The sequence below is a fragment of the Pyrus communis genome, chromosome 14 (genome assembly GCF_963583255.1).
Source record: "Pyrus communis chromosome 14, drPyrComm1.1, whole genome shotgun sequence".
NCBI classification, from domain to species: domain Eukaryota; kingdom Viridiplantae; phylum Streptophyta; class Magnoliopsida; order Rosales; family Rosaceae; genus Pyrus; species Pyrus communis.
The window spans coordinates 1880137-1897500 of NC_084816.1; the positions used below are offsets into that span (position 1 = coordinate 1880137).

General features: G+C 39.8%; 2 protein-coding genes across 2 annotated transcripts; one reads left to right on the forward strand and one right to left on the reverse strand.

Moving 5' to 3' along the window:
* The first annotated feature begins 1472 nt into the window (after positions 1-1472).
* LOC137715478 (uncharacterized) lies at positions 1473-6078 on the forward strand. The gene is made up of 5 exons (XM_068454819.1): positions 1473-2176; positions 4226-4311; positions 4401-4706; positions 4851-4934; positions 5269-6078. Exons 1-5 carry the CDS (start codon positions 1793-1795, stop codon positions 5723-5725), a joined length of 1317 nt encoding a protein of 438 aa, XP_068310920.1. The 5' UTR covers positions 1473-1792; the 3' UTR covers positions 5726-6078.
* A 704-nt stretch (positions 6079-6782) lies between these two features.
* LOC137715152 (phosphatidylinositol/phosphatidylcholine transfer protein SFH1-like) lies at positions 6783-10812 on the reverse strand. Its single transcript, XM_068454385.1, has 11 exons — positions 10469-10812; positions 10344-10372; positions 9305-9388; positions 9140-9193; positions 8884-8961; positions 8707-8760; positions 8187-8246; positions 8009-8104; positions 7800-7901; positions 7621-7701; positions 6783-7412 (listed from the first exon to the last, which is right to left on the reverse strand). Exons 1-11 carry the CDS (start codon positions 10521-10523, stop codon positions 7083-7085), a joined length of 1023 nt encoding a protein of 340 aa, XP_068310486.1. The 5' UTR covers positions 10524-10812; the 3' UTR covers positions 6783-7082.
* Between the last annotated feature and the right edge of the window lie 6552 nt (positions 10813-17364).

The following is a 17364-nucleotide window of genomic DNA, read 5'->3' on the forward strand; positions in this document are numbered from 1 at the left end:
ATGATATTTCTAACTAAAACTTAATGTAAAAGTACTAATATAGCCTTAATGACAAAAAATTCCCCATTGTTCTTAACCATGAAAAAACAACAATTAGTTGAGATCTTGAAGCATAAAAGAGGTAGCCTCTTGAATACTACCCAGTACCCCTAATCTCGAACCCCTCCATTTCCTACACTTTTTTTATTTTTTATTTATTTTTAATTTTTTTTATCAATATATATATATATATAGAGAGAGAGAGAGAGAGAGAGAGAGTAGATATAGATATTCAAATGTAATCAGAGAACGTGAAAATTGAAGATAACCCAGTAAACTAAACATAAAAATTAATCAGAAACTGAATCATTAAAGTTGTTGATTTGTCAAAGGATTCATAATATATTCACCTTGCATTGGAACATGAAAATCATTAAAGTTTTGACTAAAACCATGATATGAAATATCAAAAAGTTGATTTAGGAAATGGAAGCTACAATCGACCAACTATACCATTGTTTCTTGGACAATTTGAAAAGGCAGAGAAACCAAAAGGTTGCGAGAGTTTAAGGAGGTTTTGTTCTTGTTATGAAAAACCCTAATATTAAAGGTATATTAATACTTTTTCATCAAGTTTTGGTTAGAATTATCATAAAATTAAAATGGTGGCTATAATTCTATTTAAGATCTAAAATATGATTACTGTTCCAAATTTCCCGTTTATTAATGCAAATACTACAATCACGCTGATTCTTAAATTTTCCTGCGTTTATTGTACTATTACACAAATTACACTTATAGTTAAGGACATGTTTACTAACCTGAAATGAGTATTAAAATTATTCTGATTCTTGACGTCTCGAAGGTTTACTAACACATAACGCATTTTCGATTCATAACTTTAACCGCATTTATTATCACTTTATAATCACACACAGTGCACTTCTATCTTGTTATGCTCTCTTATCTTTTACAGTTTTTAGAGTCACTATGATTTATTAACACACGAGTACTGAAATTATTTCGATTCTTGACTTCTTATGTATTTATTGTGTTAACTATATAATTACGCACATTACACCTCTAGTTTGGCATTTTTACTTATCGATAATGGTTGTCGCGATCAGTGGCGGATGCACATTGAGACCAAGGTGGTCTCAGGGCTACCTGAATCTGAGAAATGTATATGTGAAGGTCTTCAGATGATTCTTCGAATGTTTGGTACATGTCATTTTTGTGCCCACCAGTGTTTTTTTGACGAAATGTCTCTCCCAGGTTGCTTCGACAACACTTGACAAATTCTCAATAACACACATCAGATTACTTCGACATATGTCAATATATTTTGACATGTGTGCAACTTGATTCGGTTAACGACAACAAGACCACTAAATATTCAACGAAATGTATCAGTTAAAAAATTGAATTGCGATTCGCGCTATTTCTATCTAAAAAGCGTGAACATTTTAACACTGAGATCCCATTCATGATTTTTCTTATTCCGGAAAGGTAAACATATGAGACAAATTTATTCAAATCTGAATCTTTAGGTTTTCTTATAAATTATTGTTTTTATTGTTAAAGTACAAATTGAGTAGGCGTGGCCTCTTCTAAACTCACAGAAGTCTGTATATATACGTACCTCAAAGAGAAGACGGACACTACAAGCAATTAATGCACGTGTCATAATTGCCCGACCGAAGTCTCCCACTCCCCCAGTCTCCACTTCCCGTCCACTGGAACAACGGCAACTCGGGCTCAACTCGGTTTCGACTCGGACTCGACTCAGACTCGGACTCAGACTCCAAGACCCATGGGGAGCGCCAGAGACCGAGACGACTCACTCGCATTCACCAACCCATCCACGTCCTCCTCCCCAATCGTCATCTCCGACGCGCTCGAAAGCTTCCTCTCCGACCCCAATTCCCACATCGGCAGCGCCTCCGGGAGCTTCCAGAACGAGGGTCTCCTCGCCGACACCAGCGGAAGTTGCAGCGACGCCGAGTTGGGGTTCTCCCGGTCCGAGTTCCGGACGAGCCAACTCGCCGGGACGGTGGAGTTTTACCAAAGGCATGTGTTTTTGTGCTACAAGAACCCGCAGGTTTGGCCGCCGAGGATCGAGGCTGCCGAGTTTGATCGGCTGCCGAGGTTGCTCTACTCCGCCGTCATGGCCAGGAGGGCGGATATGAAGAAAGAGGTATACTTTTTTGTTTTTTTTTGCTTTGTGATTGGTGCTTAATTTGGTGAAAATCTAAGTCTTTTTAGGAATGAATTGGATCGATATTTGGTGCTATTTCGGTTTTTTTTTCGAATTCGAATTCGTTTTGTTGATATGGGTTTTGGTTACTTTGTGGATTGCTTGTTGTTTAAGTAGTGATTTCAAGGTGTGTGATTTAGTAGGTTGGGTATGAATTCTGATCAATGGAGTGGATTGCTTGTGTTTTAAGGCTGTATGGTTTGGTAGTTTTCCGCTTTCGGGTTGAATGCGGTTGCTTGTGAATGTGGCGAGCGGAAATGGATCTTGGCTGCTTGTTTGGTTTGCTTATAATCTAAGGTTGATTTGGAAGCATGTGATTTAGTGTGTAGCTTGAACATGAAGGGGGTACCTTTCATATTTTGGTGTTGTACAGTGGGTTCTGTTTTAGCCTTTTAGCTGTTCTTTTGGGTAATTCGGAATCCGGTTGTGTAGAATTTGGATCATTCTAAAATGGGAACTGTTAAAGGAGGTGGGATATGGCAAAACTTGACGTTGATTGATGAGGTATTCGGTGTTTACTTGCGGGTGTAGGATTTAGTTTGGGAAGGCGGAATAGTGTGAAAAATATGGATTTTGAAATAAGTTGAACTGATTAATCCCATGGCATCGTACAACACAATATAGGAAGCTGGTGTATACCAAGGTTTATGCTATAGGTCTTTTTACGTCGTTTGTTTCATACTGAATGGAATGAAATGAAAATCACCAGCAGATAAATTACCTGGCCAGATGAATGAATGATGTGATATTGATTTGTTTGCTTGGGTAGGATCCTCTCCGGATCCCTTCCCTGGGGATCCTCGGGATCCTTCAAGCACGAGCATTCAACAATAAGTAAACGGCCAGGATTAGTTTGAAACTTTTTTCTTCTCTTTACGAAACGCCTCCCTCTCTTTTATTCACCCTCTTCTTTACCCTCTCTCTCTTTCTCAATCTTCACCTTCTCTTCACCATTTCTCACTCTCCCAAAAATTAATTTCAATTTTTTGTTCAAAATTTCCTGTAGAGCGAAGTCGTTCACATGACATCTCTCTCCCGTCCCATTTTGCTTCTCAGCATTTCACCTTTCACCTTCCCCTGGCCTCCCACATCTCAGAATTTCAATAAAGCCATCTTTGTTGTTGGTCTCAAGCAGAAAATCAATCAATCCAACAAATTAAACACCCAAAACGCAATCTTTACCCCCGTCCTCCATCCCAAACCCGACTTCTTTTATTCACCTAACCAAAAACACCCATACACCAAGAATAACATTTTTAATATGTTCTTCTTTTTTGTGTATTTTCCAAACTCCCTTACAACCTAGAAATTAAAATTTCCAAACAGCCAAGCAATAGATTGCAGGGAGAAAGAAGAAATTTGTCAGATTTTGTATTTGACGTGAAACCCATTAAACCAAGGGAGGGAGAAAGAGGAGAAAAATAGTTCAGATTGAGGATCTTTGGTTGGGCCGTCTCGCGATGATCGGCACTCGGAGGCTTGAGGAGCAGCCTGCTAAAAGGGAAGCCATGAAGATGGCGGACTTGCCAGTGCAGTGTTGAAAGAGAAGAGAGAGAGGCGGACTGTTTGATGTGAAATTGAAATGGTTCCTACTGCTCTTTGATGGAAAAAAGAGAGAAGAAAACTGAAATCTAGTGAAATTGAGAGAGGAGACTCAGAAGAGAGAAGAAAGAGAGAGACAGACTTTTTGATGTGAAAATCATTAAAAAGATAAATTAATTACTAGCCATAGGATATGCATCTAACGTCCACGATCAAATTGGTCTCCGCTGTGAAAGTTCCAGAGAGGACCCGAGCCCTGTTTGCTTGGATGCAGTGTTTACTGACCATTCATAGAAGTTGGATCTATTAGCTGCATATTCTATGCTGCTTAAAATACCATGTCATTACCAGTTTATTCCTTTTTAACTTCTTATTTTCTCTAACGTTATACTTTTTAGTTGAGGCTAACAATTGTTTTTTGTCTCTTTCATCTCGTTCCTCTTCTAGACCCGCTTAACAATATGTGAAGGACATGATGGAACTGAAACATCAAATGGCGATGTATTAATTTTCCCTGACATGATCCGATACAGGTAAGCTACAAGTTCCATTGGGATTTCCTTTCGATTCTTTGATTCCCCTTAAAATTTGATACTGACATAAACTGAATGATAAAATGCAGGAGATTGACCCATTTTGATGTTGATACATTTGTTGAAGAAGTTCTTGTGAAGGATGGTGAATGGCTGCCTGGAACTCCTGAAACTCTGAAGGGTTCATATGTTTTTGTATGTTCTCATGGGTCCCGGGATCGCCGTTGTGGAGTCTGTGGACCTCCCCTGATCAATAGATTTAGAGAAGAGATAGAATTGCATGGTCTTCAGGGTAAAGTGTCTGTTAGCCCATGTTCGCATATTGGGGGGCATAAATATGCTGGAAATGTTATCATATTTGGATCAAATTGCAACAGAGAAGTCTCGGGCCACTGGTAAATGGAATTGTTTTTCTGTTAATTTATATAACTTTTAGTACTCTTTTCTGTTATCATTGCTCTTAGGTATATTTTTCGCTCTTTTCCAATTCTATTGCTTGATTAATTGTTAGCAATATCTGATCATTTTATTTCTGATAGGTATGGATATGTTGCTCCAGAAGATGTAAATGTATTGCTTGAACAGCATGTCGGGAAAGGAGAAATTGTAGACTGGCTATGGAGGTAATCTGTTTAAATCTTCAACTTTTTTGTCATAATCCATAGGCTTGCTTTTGAAGCAATTTTCGCATATCGATGCTTGCTCTATTATTGAAACAATGTTTAGCCATGAAACTGGATCTTAGAGGAAGGGCCTCTTTTGCACCTATGCAATTTTATTCTGATTAGAGAAAGGAGGTTGAAAATATAGAGGAAATAGTCGGTTCAACCTTTGCAAAATTAGTAGCCGATTATTTTATGAAGTGGTCACTCTTCTTGTTTGAGGATTTTTTGTTCCTACCGTGTGCATGTGTTGCGTAACTGTGATTACTGACGGGAATCTATGGTGTGGTTTCAGGGGTCAGATGGGTTTATCAGAAGAACAGCAGAAGGAATCTCAAGAACGAAGGCTCCAGCTTAATGGTGAGACAGATGTGGGAAAAACCACTACAGAGTTGACACAACCAAAGGAAAGGGGGATGAATACTAGTGTCTGTGGATCGCAAGTCGAGATTGGGGGCTGTTGCCAGGAAAACGGAAACTCTTGCTGTCAGAATGCTACGCTAATGGAAAACAGAAATAGTCCCGACCTGAATGATGAGATTGCAGTGAAGGCAACAGCCGAAAAGAAAAAAGGCAGTAGGAAACCACTTTCACGAATGAATAGTGGCAAAGGGGCATCCACACGCAAGGTTTGTGCGATGCCAACATGGTTTCAGAGCTGGGAGCGTGAAGATACATACGCAGCTGTAGCTGTTGTTTGTGCTGCTGTGTCAGTTGGCGTTGCTTACAAGTGCTACAAACAGTTGAGCTGAAACCGTGGATCCAATCTGCATTGTTTGATCATGTTACAGGTTATTGTCAACCCCCTTTTTCCCTCGAAATTTTAGATTTCGCTTCTAGTTCTAACGGTGAGGCCCCCTACGGAAGGATCTGTATTGTGCTTACAGAAGGGGAAAGGATTTGGATACGTTCGTGCATGTGTAAGAACACTCTGGCGGGCGGGCGGGATACTCGAATTATCTTTGTTGTGGATATAAATTTGTATTTGTGCATATATGTCAACAATTTGTTACCCAATCCGTATATTGACAACATCTTCCCTATGGTATTTTGGATGCTCATCAATCTCAAAAGGAAGCAAAGCTGTATTTTTTCTAATTTCCAGGTTAGAATTCAACAAAAAATATGTTAATGATCCAAAAAATAGGTGTTCAACATTGCCCTAACCACGCACGTAAAAGATTTTGGGGAAACTCGAGAATTGCATCTTCCACAAAAACTGCGAGCAATAAGTCACGGTGTTTCATTGTTTTGCAAATTTATTAAAAACCGTCATGAAACTTATTTTCGTGCATTTTGGTCGCACCATAAACCTCCTTGTGGAATATTTCAGAGATGTTTAAGGGCTTGTTTGGATGTGCATTTAAAATGACTAAAAACGCTTTTAGAGAAATTGTTTTTGGGTTCCAAAACCACTTGAAGTGCTTTCTACAAGAAGCACCAGTTATGTGCTTATTCCAGAAAGCACTTTTAAGTGCTTTTACAGGATTTACTACCATTTTTATTAAAGATTGTTTTCAAAAATATTTTCACCAAAAGCGCTTTCAGTCATTTTAAAAGCACATCCAAATGAACTCTAAGCCAAGGAAACTCTGTTTTTGCTATGTTCTCGAGCCCTATTACCATTATTTGTTCATTTTCCCATTTTCATACGCATCCGTAGGAGTGCAACTTGAGTAGGTCAACTCGACCATTGATGACCTAGAAAAATGAATATACCGGTTCCAAGGGGCCTATAATATTACTCTTTACTGCATATTCACTCACGATTTGTAATCGATTTTGAAAAGTACGAAAAAAACACCCTCATAAAACCTGCTTCTTTAAGTTGGACCGGAGAAAAATCAAAACAGAATACTAGATCACTAGTACATAACCCATCATAAAATCTTACTATAACTCGGGTTTTAATCGGTTTTGCAAAGTCCTACAAAAACCGCGATACAACCCTATTAGTATTAGTTCGTACTAAAAAATCTGCATCGAGCCGATGCAAGCATTACACTGATACATAAAATTAAATTTGGATCATTCCTGCCTCATGGCAAAGGAAGAGTGTTTAGCTACATTGTCATGTAGGATCTAGTTGGCTAAGTAAGTGCTATAAAATTATGAAGCACCATTGACTCTTAAGCCACTTAGTGACTTGGCGAGCCCGTTTTGATTCTGATTTCCGAACTTTTGGAACTCGGATTCTATGGTCTTTGCAATGTCTGCACGTTCTGGGTCCGTCTCTGGAAAATTAACATGGAAGGATCCCTGCTTGAGTGGTGCAATGGACTCCCTCAAGCTCGCTTGTTGCTTGACGAAATTGTAGAGCTCTTGATGGAATGGATGGTCAAAGGAGAAACAATTGTTAGTGTGTCCGTTGTCAGAATGCCGAGAGGACCCGGATCCCTCTTTTCTACAAAAATGTGGGAGAGATGCGTAGTCCATGATCTGCATAAACATTTTCAGGTCAGGTTGTGATCATCAAGGAAACCAAACAAAACATAGATGAACAAATGCAGCTGGAAAAGAACAAGATATTTAACACTTTGCAAAGTTTACAGGGTAGAATATAACACGATATTAAGTTGCCAGCAAGAAGGTAGAAATAACGGAATAGGAAGTCAGTGGTAAAAGTTGAACCAAAGAACATGCTTACTTTCAGTAATTCGTCTTTCCCAGAACCTTGAAGAACCTGGATTTTCCTCCTTGTTCTTTCTTGTAAAAGAGGCTTTACCACCTGTCAAGACTTTACATTAGGACTCGTGTAACACCCACCAAATCCTTTTCCCTTTTTCCGACGTATTATTTCAAAGTGTGAGTTGTTATGATACAAACCTTCCAACAGGCAGAAAATATGTATGGGACATTGACGATATAGTATGTATCCGTCTTCTCTGGATAGTTTAAGTCATCAATTGTAGAGACAACAGTCAAAAGCTGCATCAACAGATCATACAAAGTGTCAATCTCACGGGTCCATACAAAAAGAATCAAAGAAAAACAAAAGGCAAACGAATAGAGGCTCATGCTATAGCAAGAGATACCTTTATCTGGTTAAGTGCTGAGAGCCTTAAACCAGTCATATCCAAAACCTTCACACACGTTCCAATATACTGTCCATACTTCTTTGTTGCGGAAGGCTACAACAAAAAGGGGGAAAAATCAGGCTCCTAAAAGAATTCCCCATTAGAAAGATAAAACTAAACATTCTCAAGTACTCACCAATACAACACGATCTCTGTACTCATTCATTTGGATGTGAGACTGAACATAGTAATTTACCTACAATGACAACGAATCAAACAAGTAAGCATCACTACAAGAATAATAATATTACATAAGTGCATACAAACATGTGCCAAACTACGTTTTAACAGAAAGTACATTGGCACATAAAGCTCATTATTTTAGAAAATTTGTGTATCTGCATGTCAATACATGACCAATGCTACAATATCTCAAAACTCCATGGTATACTTAATGACTCATTTTCTTAGCATTGGAAGTCTCGGTAACACCAAAATATAGAACATTATGCCAATATATTCTAATGCCTTCTCTCAGGTCAGACGCATCATACATTCTAATGTGTAAGCACAGATACGACCCACATAACAGCTTAAAGCCCCAGCGTAACTTAGATGATTTCTTGATAATGGTTTCCATCATTACACATCAAAACCAGACATACAAAGTTATCTATGTTGAAGAAAATTAAACAGACAAATTATATCATCCTTACAGAAGCTTTGTCAAATGTGCTTTGCCCCACACCAACAGCAATGACAGGAAGACCCTGGAAAAAGAAATCAATACAACAATGAGATATAAGAATTAAGTTTGAAATTAAAAGTAATGCACCCTGAGGGAGCAAAAGCTAATCATGTTTTGCAGCCGAAAGAAGAAAAAATCAGGATACCTTTTTCGAGTAACCTGACAATCCCACAAGCTGCGAATCTCGCACTGCTCTGTACAAATCATTTGGGATGATTGGTTTCTGTACATAGCAAATTAAATGCTTTGTCACCACATTAAGTATATTCACTTTTCCACCACGGTTAAAGTATCAAATCTCACCATAACTAAGCCTGAAATGCATGAATCTCAAGAGAACTACAAGTGACTGGTCACAAGACATCATGTTTATTTACTAATTATTCATTGAGAAAACTCACCGCCAATATATTGTCAATTTCGCTTTCTATCCTCCATTGTAAACAGTCGAGCAACTGGAACAGTTTAGCATTATTAGGAAAGCATTATAAGCAAAAGATGAACAGCTTGAGATCTTGAAACCTGAAACATTATAACTATTATTTAGTAAACTGAATGAATCTAACCATTTTATGGGCTTTTCCCACATTCATGTCCCGAGCTTTAAGAAAACGCATTAATGTCTCATTTGGATACCCCTGGTGCACATTCTGTAGATCAAGAGGCGCCAAGTGAATTTGAGATATCATTTATGCAAACCATATATCATAAAAGAAAAGAACAATATTATCCCCTTCAATTCATGAATTTGAAGCAAAACAAGAATAAGCCTCAAAACCACGCTATATTTTATCAAAACTTTACAAAAGTTTAGCTTGGTCAATGCCATCTCTCTGATTTTCCTTTGGCTTTCTTTTTCTCCATCCTTTTTTTCTTTTTCTGGTTAGGATCCTTTGCCCCTCTCTCTCTCTCGAACAATGTAATCCCCTCCCCCTCCTTCCTCCTCCCCCCATACTTCCATAACAAAGGGCTTCATTTCATTATGCATTGTCCAAAAAAATGCAACAAGTACATCATGCCCAATTAGATGCAGTAAGGTTCAGTTCAATTAAATTGTTCATCACCCGCAGAATAGGTTCACCAATTCAGAGCACAAACCCGACGCTATATTTGCACAAAAACTCCATCTTTATTAAAACCCAATATGAAGATTCCATAGAAACTCAATACTTTCCTCTCACTATAAGCGAATATGAAGTTTCATCCACCCAAAAACGAGCAAGATCAGATCGATTAAGTAATAATTAATATGCTGCCGGCATTCTCTTAGTAACCAGTGATTAGGATCACCATAGCAGATGACCTTCCGCGGTAAACATCTGATTTAACAAATGAATTCACCCGGCCTAAAAACAGACAGAAACTCCGAAAATGCATGGCATCGGAGACTCGGATCACATCCAAAATATTGACATATGACCTAAACAGTAAGCTAAAACGACTAAATTGTGGTAAACTGCGTAATGGGTTTTGATCTCTAACGCCGCAAATCATTAAAGTAACAAAATTTCAAAACTCCAAAGTCATTTTCTTGTTCAATCTTTTTTCCCAGTATCCAAACACGGAACAGATCGAGCAAAACTAAAAGAAAAGGAATGGTCTAACCTCAAATGTATTCTTCAGTGGCTCGTCAACTGTAAATTCAGAGCAAAAAAATAATTAAAAATTAGCTAAATATTAGATCAAATGAGAAAATTATGCAGATTTTAAAGTGGGTTTAAAAAGCTCACCTTCTTCCATTAACTTCTGAAACTGCTTTACCGCCTCTTGATTGGCAATACCCATTTTTCTCTTTACAGTGATCTAAACAAAAAAGGCCTCAAATTGGCACAAGATTGTGAAAAACCAAAACTGGGTTGGCTTTCACTCCGATTCTCTCTCCTCTTCTCTCTCTTTCCTCTCACTTTTTGCAGTGCTCTAGATTACAAAAAACTCAAACTGATTCACCAAAATCTAGGGAGAAAGAAAGAGAGAAGTTTAAAGGTGGAGAGAACCTTGAGAGAAAGGAGAAAGGGATAGGGGAGAGGAGAGAGGAGAGAGGAAGAGGAGAGAGAGAGAGAGAGAGAAAAGGTGGGGTGTCCTTTTTTCAAATCTGGTGCATTTCTGAGCACCTTAATTATGATTGAGATCTTTTTTAAGGCATTTGTTGAAATATTTTTTTTTGGTCAAAATTAAAATGAGTGGTTAAAAATAGAAAGAAATAAATAAAATGAAGCCACATCTTAAACCAACAAGAGTGGTTTGTTGGTATCTTCATTTTTCAACCCATTTGCTTTTTATGGACTTTTGTTTCTTTTGATGCCATATGAAATCTGTCCATTTGATCCAAAGGTTCTAATTTTAGATTCATTTGTTAAAGGACGGTGATGTTCACATACTTATTTTTACATGTTCTGCATTTTCTTAATTTTTAATCGTCGGTTTGAATGAATTGACAAGATCAATGAATAAAAATTAACAAGAGTATGTGAGAAGTAAAAATATATGTGTGAATAGCACTACCCTTAATCAAATGGTTCAAATTTAGGTTGATTGAGATTTGAACTTAAGTGTAAAAATACTAGATTATTCGATTCATAAATGAAAGACGAAATTAGAGTATTTGTCAATGAATGTTGATGCAACTAGGGATTTCGCCCCTGACCTATAAATTTATGAGAATTAGTTTTTAAATTTATCATACTGTGGAGCAATAGTTCTTTTCGATAACTTTGTAAAAACTTCATCTTATTTGCCCCTTGAAGGTTTTTTACTTTGGATGAAACTTGTCATAGTGTTATCCATAACAATCGTTGCTCCACATTATGACGAACTTAAGAACCAACACTCGCAAATTTTTATTTAATTGAGCTAAAATCCATAAGTCGATACTTTAATTTCTCTAAATAAAAGTAATTTTAAAAAATTTGTCTGTGTACAAACAAAAATGTGAGAGGGTAACCAATTTCTGTGCCTTGGGAAGAATGGGTGGTGTTATATTAGAAAAGATAGGCTTGAACCAAAAATGGGTTTGTATGCCACCCCAACAACTTCATCTCTTTGTCATAAATTTGACCTACTAGAGGAATCAAATGAGTAACAAGGTGCCAACAACTTGGTTCTGGCAGTAGGTATGATAGGCCAAAGGTTTTTGACATCACTTTTTGTATTTTTGAGCATCATGCTAACAACTTAACTATTTGACAATCCTAACAAAGCAAAGTGTACGCACAAAGTTTACATCTTGGCAAGATCATCTTTCCTTTTTCGACGGATGTGGCTACAATACTTGCACCTATTTCATATAATCACTGTCTATGGTCAAATGATAATTGTACAAAATACATATATTCACATGAATTATATCTGATGGTCAAATGATGATTATATTGGATACATTCTTGAAACAGAAATTAGAATATTTAAAATAACTAAAAATAAAGAAAATAGATACCCGTTTTATAACCATTTTGTTTAGGTTTTATTTTTCATCGTCTTTGTCGTAGATAAACGGGAAAAACATGAGAGAAACTAAAAATGAAGAATGATGAAAGAGACTTAAAATTGAAAACCAAAAACCGCAAACAAAATAAAGTTGTTTCACTTTCAAGTTTGGAAAAGGATCATCGCCGGATCATTTTCTTGAGGATCTTAGGGATTTTGTGATCGTGACCGTTCATCATACATCGTGCGGTCAGTTTTCATTAGGTATTATTTATATTTAATTTTAAATTTTGAAATGATTTTTGACCGCACAATGTATAATAAACGATCATGATTACGGGATCCCTATGATCCCCAAGAAAAGGATCCCGCGAGAATCATTTTCCTTCACATTTTTGTTTAATAGATATTCCCCTTCTTTTTTCATCTCCTCCTCTCATCTCCCTCCCTCCACCGTTTTCCGTCCCTCTTTCATCTCGTATATTTCCGTTAACTTTAACACAACACAAAAACTAAAATCTAAATAATTTTCAAACGGGACATTAAAGTTGAATCTTAGAGATTGATAAGTTCACACCTTGGAAGAACTTTCCTTGTGAACTCTTCAAATTGAAACTTGCAACTCGAGAGAAGATTTTGACTCAATGGATTTATTTTGAATACTTTTGTCTTTCATACAGCCATGCTTCTAAACGTAATTGATATATATACACCCACATAATATATACATATGTACACAAATTATTTGCATTTAGATCCTCTTTAGACCTAGTGTCCGAAAGGTTCAGAACCTAAGGACCAGAAAATCCAGGATCTTGATTTTTGTGAAAGAGAAATTGAAGCCATTGTTTGTGTAAAGTGGATCTGCGAAATAAGTTAATGAGAAATGTCAAATTCAATTTCAATAGTCTGAATTATCTGATTCTTGTTCGCCTGATTATTCTCGTACTTTTCAACTGGCTTGTAAGCATCTGTCCTTTTTGAAACAACATGCAATTATTATAATTAAACTTGTGCACGTTTAGCAAATTGTTAAAGCTTGGCATGTTTGTAGTAAATATATTTATTGTGTTGACAAATTTCACCCTTGAATGGTAAAACTAGAAACGTAATAATCCTTTCACGTTCACTATCAGAAGGGACACCAACCTTCGAACCCGAAGCCGAGAGGAGTAGTGCTTGGCATTCATCCACTAGGCTGGGACGAAGGCCGACAGAAACGTAATACTACATCTGGCATCTAATTATACAAGAATTGAAAAGTCATAATAAAGACTTAGATTTGACAAAATCAATTTGCATTGAATCTTGAGATTTGAATCTTTAATTGATATCATTTTTTTCTATTACAAGCGATATTTTTATTCTAAATTAGGATGATGGTTTAAACTCAAAACACAATGAGTCGAAAAAGAATACCTTGACAACTAAAATAATTTATGTTTTGAAAAAAAAAAACCAAGACAATCTATGCTTAGAAATCTATGAAGGTATCAAACTTCATACCACACTATAAATAGTTTGAAATACATATACATGGGTACTAGTCAGGGTGGACGCGGGTCAAGCCAGGTCCATTTTTAATGGATTCGAACTCGACTTGGTTTTTTTATAAACGAGTCCATGCTGGTTTGGGTTTATGTATTTGTATTAGTGGAATCGGCTAATTTCGATCCATTTGATACGGTCTGGTTCCTAAGGGTTAGGACGGATCAGTTTTCAATCATATATCGTATAACAAAATAACAAAGATCGCTAACTTTTGTACCCAAATATGGGACAACACTCCAAAAATAAATAAAAAATGTGTACAAATGACACCCTATAAGTTTTTGAACTTTTAAATAGTCAATATTAGGGGTCTAGTACCTTATTATATGTGTTTAATTGCCAAAATGTGAAATATCAGACAATCTCTATGTGTTTTCATTTAGTTTACTGCGGGAATGAAAGAAAGGGAGTCTTAAGACTCTTTGCTTGAAGAAGTTTTATCGTTGTTTTACTTTTTAGGCTAGATAGATATAAAATTATGGATCATTTGTTTTATTGTGAACCCCTAATAAAATGACAAGTGTTAAGATAACTCTTAAACGGTCTGGGACAGGTTACCCGCACATAAGAAATATGGACTCGATTTTACATAATTAGGGGGTGTTTGTTTGACCTCCTTCAGTTTCACTGGACTGGACTACTTGGGTAGGATTATTATTCTGTGTTTGGTGCAAGTTGGGATTTAGTTTAGCGGGATTAAGTCGGACTCGTGCCGACTAAATCCTTCGTCAGCTGGGCTTAGCGAGAGCCCCCGAAAAGGAGGGGATTGCTAGTCCCGTTTCCCCTCTTCCCCTCACTTTGCCTCACCTCACGCCTAAGAACTTGCCCTCCCACTATCTTTCTCCCCACCTCCCTCTCATCTATCCATAAGATCTCTAAGTTAGAGACCCAGAAAACTCAGAAACCGAAAGCATCTCCCACCTTCGAGCCACTCATGCATGCATCCCGCCTCCAACTCCTAAATTTTCATTTTCGTTCTTGTTCCTTGGTTTGATTTTAAGATTTGCAAGGGATTTTGTGAGAGGAATAGAAGAGGCAGAGAGAGATTTGCAAAATCTTCGAATCCAAGACCATCCAAAATCAGATTATCACCCAGAAAGTTGGACAGGAAAAGAGGCAGAGGGAAGAGAGAAAGGGATTTGGACGGAAAAGGGAGAGGGGAGGGATGCAGTGGGCGGACAAAAAAATGAGAGAGGAAGATGATTAAAAGCTTGACAAAAATAAATGGTTCTAGAAAGGAAAATGATAATTTAATAATAAAATATTAGTATATATTGTGACATCCCACATCACCCAGGGGAGTGATCCTTAAATGTATATTCTCATCCCTACCTAGCACGAGGCCTTTTGGGAGCTCACTGGCTTCGGGTTCCATGGGAACTCCGAAGTTAAGCGAGTAGCGCTTGAGAGCATTCCCAGGATGGGTGACCCATCGGGAAGTTCTCGGGTGAGTTCCCAAAAACAAAACCGTGAGGGAATGGTAAGCCCAAAGCGGACAATATCGTGCTATGGTGGTGGACCGGGCCCAGGAAGTGGTGCCGCCCGGGCCGGGATGTGACAATTTGGTATCAGAGCCTAACCCTGGTCGTGGTGTGCCGACGAGGACGTCGGGCCCCTAAGGGGGTTGGATTGTGACATCCCACATCACCCAGGAGAGTGATCCTTAAATGTATATTCCCATCCCTACCTAGCACGAGGCCTTTTGGGAGCTCACTGGCTTCGGGTTCCATGGGAACTCCGAAGTTAAGCGAGTAGCGCTTGAGAGCATTCCCAGGATGGGTGACCCATCGGGAAGTTCTCGGGTGAGTTCCCATAAACAAAACCGTGAAGGAATGGTAAGCCCAAAGCGGACAATATCGTGCTATGGTGGTGGACCGGGCCCGGGAAGTGGTGCCGCCCGGGCCGGGATGTGACAATTTGGTATCAGAGCCTAACCCTGGTCGTGGTGTGCCGACGAGGACGTCGGGCCCCTAAGGGGGGTGGATTGGGACATCCCACATCACCCAGGGGAGTGATCCTTAAATGTATATTCCCATCCCTACCTAGCACGAGGCCTTTTGGGAGCTCACTGGCTTCGGGTTCCATGGGAACTCCGAAGTTAAGCGAGTAGCGCTTGAGAGCATTCCCAGGATGGGTGACCCATCGGGAAGTTCTCGGGTGAGTTCCCAAAAACAAAACCGTGAGGGAATGGTAAGCCCAAAGTGGACAATATCGTGCTATGGTGGTGGACCGGGCCCGGGAAGTGGTGCCGCCCGGGCCAGGATGTGACAATTTGGTATCAGAGCCTAACCCTGGTCGTGGTGTGCCGACGAGGACGTCGGGCCCCTAAGGGGGGTGGATTGTGACATCCCACATCACCCAGGGGAGTGATCCTTAAATGTATATTCCCATCCCTACCTAGCACGAGGCCTTTTGGGAGCTCACTGGCTTCGGGTTCCATGGGAATTCCGAAGTTAAGCGAGTAGCGCTTGAGAGCATTCCCAAGATGGGTGACCCACTGGGAAGTTGCTCGTGAGTTCCCAAAAACAAAACCGTGAGCGAATGGTAAGCCCAAAGCGGACAATATCGTGCTACGGTGGTGGACCGGGCCCGGGAAGTGGTGCCGCCCGGGCCCGGTCCACCACCGTAGCACGATATTGTCCGCTTTGGGCTTACCATTCCCTCACGGTTTTGTTTTTGGGAACTCACCCGAGAACTTCCCGATGGGTCACCCATCATGGGATTGCTCTAGCCCTCTTCTCGCTTAACTTCGGAGTTCCCATGGAACCCGAAGCCAGTGAGCTCCCAAAAGGCCTCGTTGTCACATCCCGGCCCAGGCGGCACCACTTCCCGAGCCCGGTCCACCACCGTAGCACGATATTGTCCGCTTTGGGCTTACCATTCCCTCACGGTTTTGTTTTTGGGAACTCACCCGAGAACTTCTCGATGGGTCACCCATCATGGGATTGCTCTAGCCCTCTTCTCGCTTAACTTCGGAGTTCCCATGGAACCCGAAGCCAGTGAGCTCCCAAAATGCCTCGTTGTCACATCCCGGCCCGGGCGGCACCACTTCCCGGGCCCGGTCCACCACCGTAGCACGATATTGTCCGCTTTGGGCTTACCATTCCCTCACGGTTTTGTTTTTGGGAACTCACCCGAGAACTTCCCGATGGGTCACCCATCATGGGATTGCTCTAGCCCTCTTCTCGCTTAACTTCGGAGTTCCCATGGAACCCGAAGCCAGTGAGCTCCCAAAAGGCCTCGTTGTCACATCCCGGCCCGGGCGGCACCACTTCCCGGGCCCGGTCCACCACCGTAGCACGATATTGTCCGCTTTGGGCTTACCATTCCCTCACGGTTTTGTTTTTGGGAACTCACCCGAGAACTTCCCGATGGGTCACCCATCATGGGATTGCTCTAGCCCTCTTCTCGCTTAACTTCGGAGTTCCCATGGAACCCGAAGCCAGTGAGCTCCCAAAAGGCCTCGTTGTCACATCCCGGCCCGGGCGGCACCACTTCCCGGGCCCGGTCCACCACCGTAGCACGATATTGTCCGCTTTGGGCTTACCATTCCTTCATGGTTTTGTTTTTGGGAACTCACCCGAGAACTTCCCGATAGGTCACCCATCATGGGATTGCTCTAGCCCTCTTCTCGCTTAACTTCGGAGTTCCC

Coding starts and splice junctions, on each gene's coding strand:
- LOC137715152 (XM_068454385.1), bottom strand. CDS start 10,523: ATGGGTATTGCCAATCAAGAGGCGGTAAAGCAGTTTCAGAAGTTAATG. Junction 9,389..10,343: donor CACTGAAGAATACATTTGAG/GTTAGACCATTC, acceptor CTTGATCTACAG/AATGTGCACCAGGGGTATCC. Junction 8,105..8,186: donor ACAGAGATCGTGTTGTATTG/GTGAGTACTTGA, acceptor TTTTTGTTGTAG/CCTTCCGCAACAAAGAAGTA.
- LOC137715478 (XM_068454819.1), top strand. CDS start 1,793: ATGGGGAGCGCCAGAGACCGAGACGACTCACTCGCATTCACCAACCCA. Junction 4,707..4,850: donor AGAGAAGTCTCGGGCCACTG/GTAAATGGAATT, acceptor TATTTCTGATAG/GTATGGATATGTTGCTCCAG. Junction 4,935..5,268: donor ATTGTAGACTGGCTATGGAG/GTAATCTGTTTA, acceptor GTGTGGTTTCAG/GGGTCAGATGGGTTTATCAG.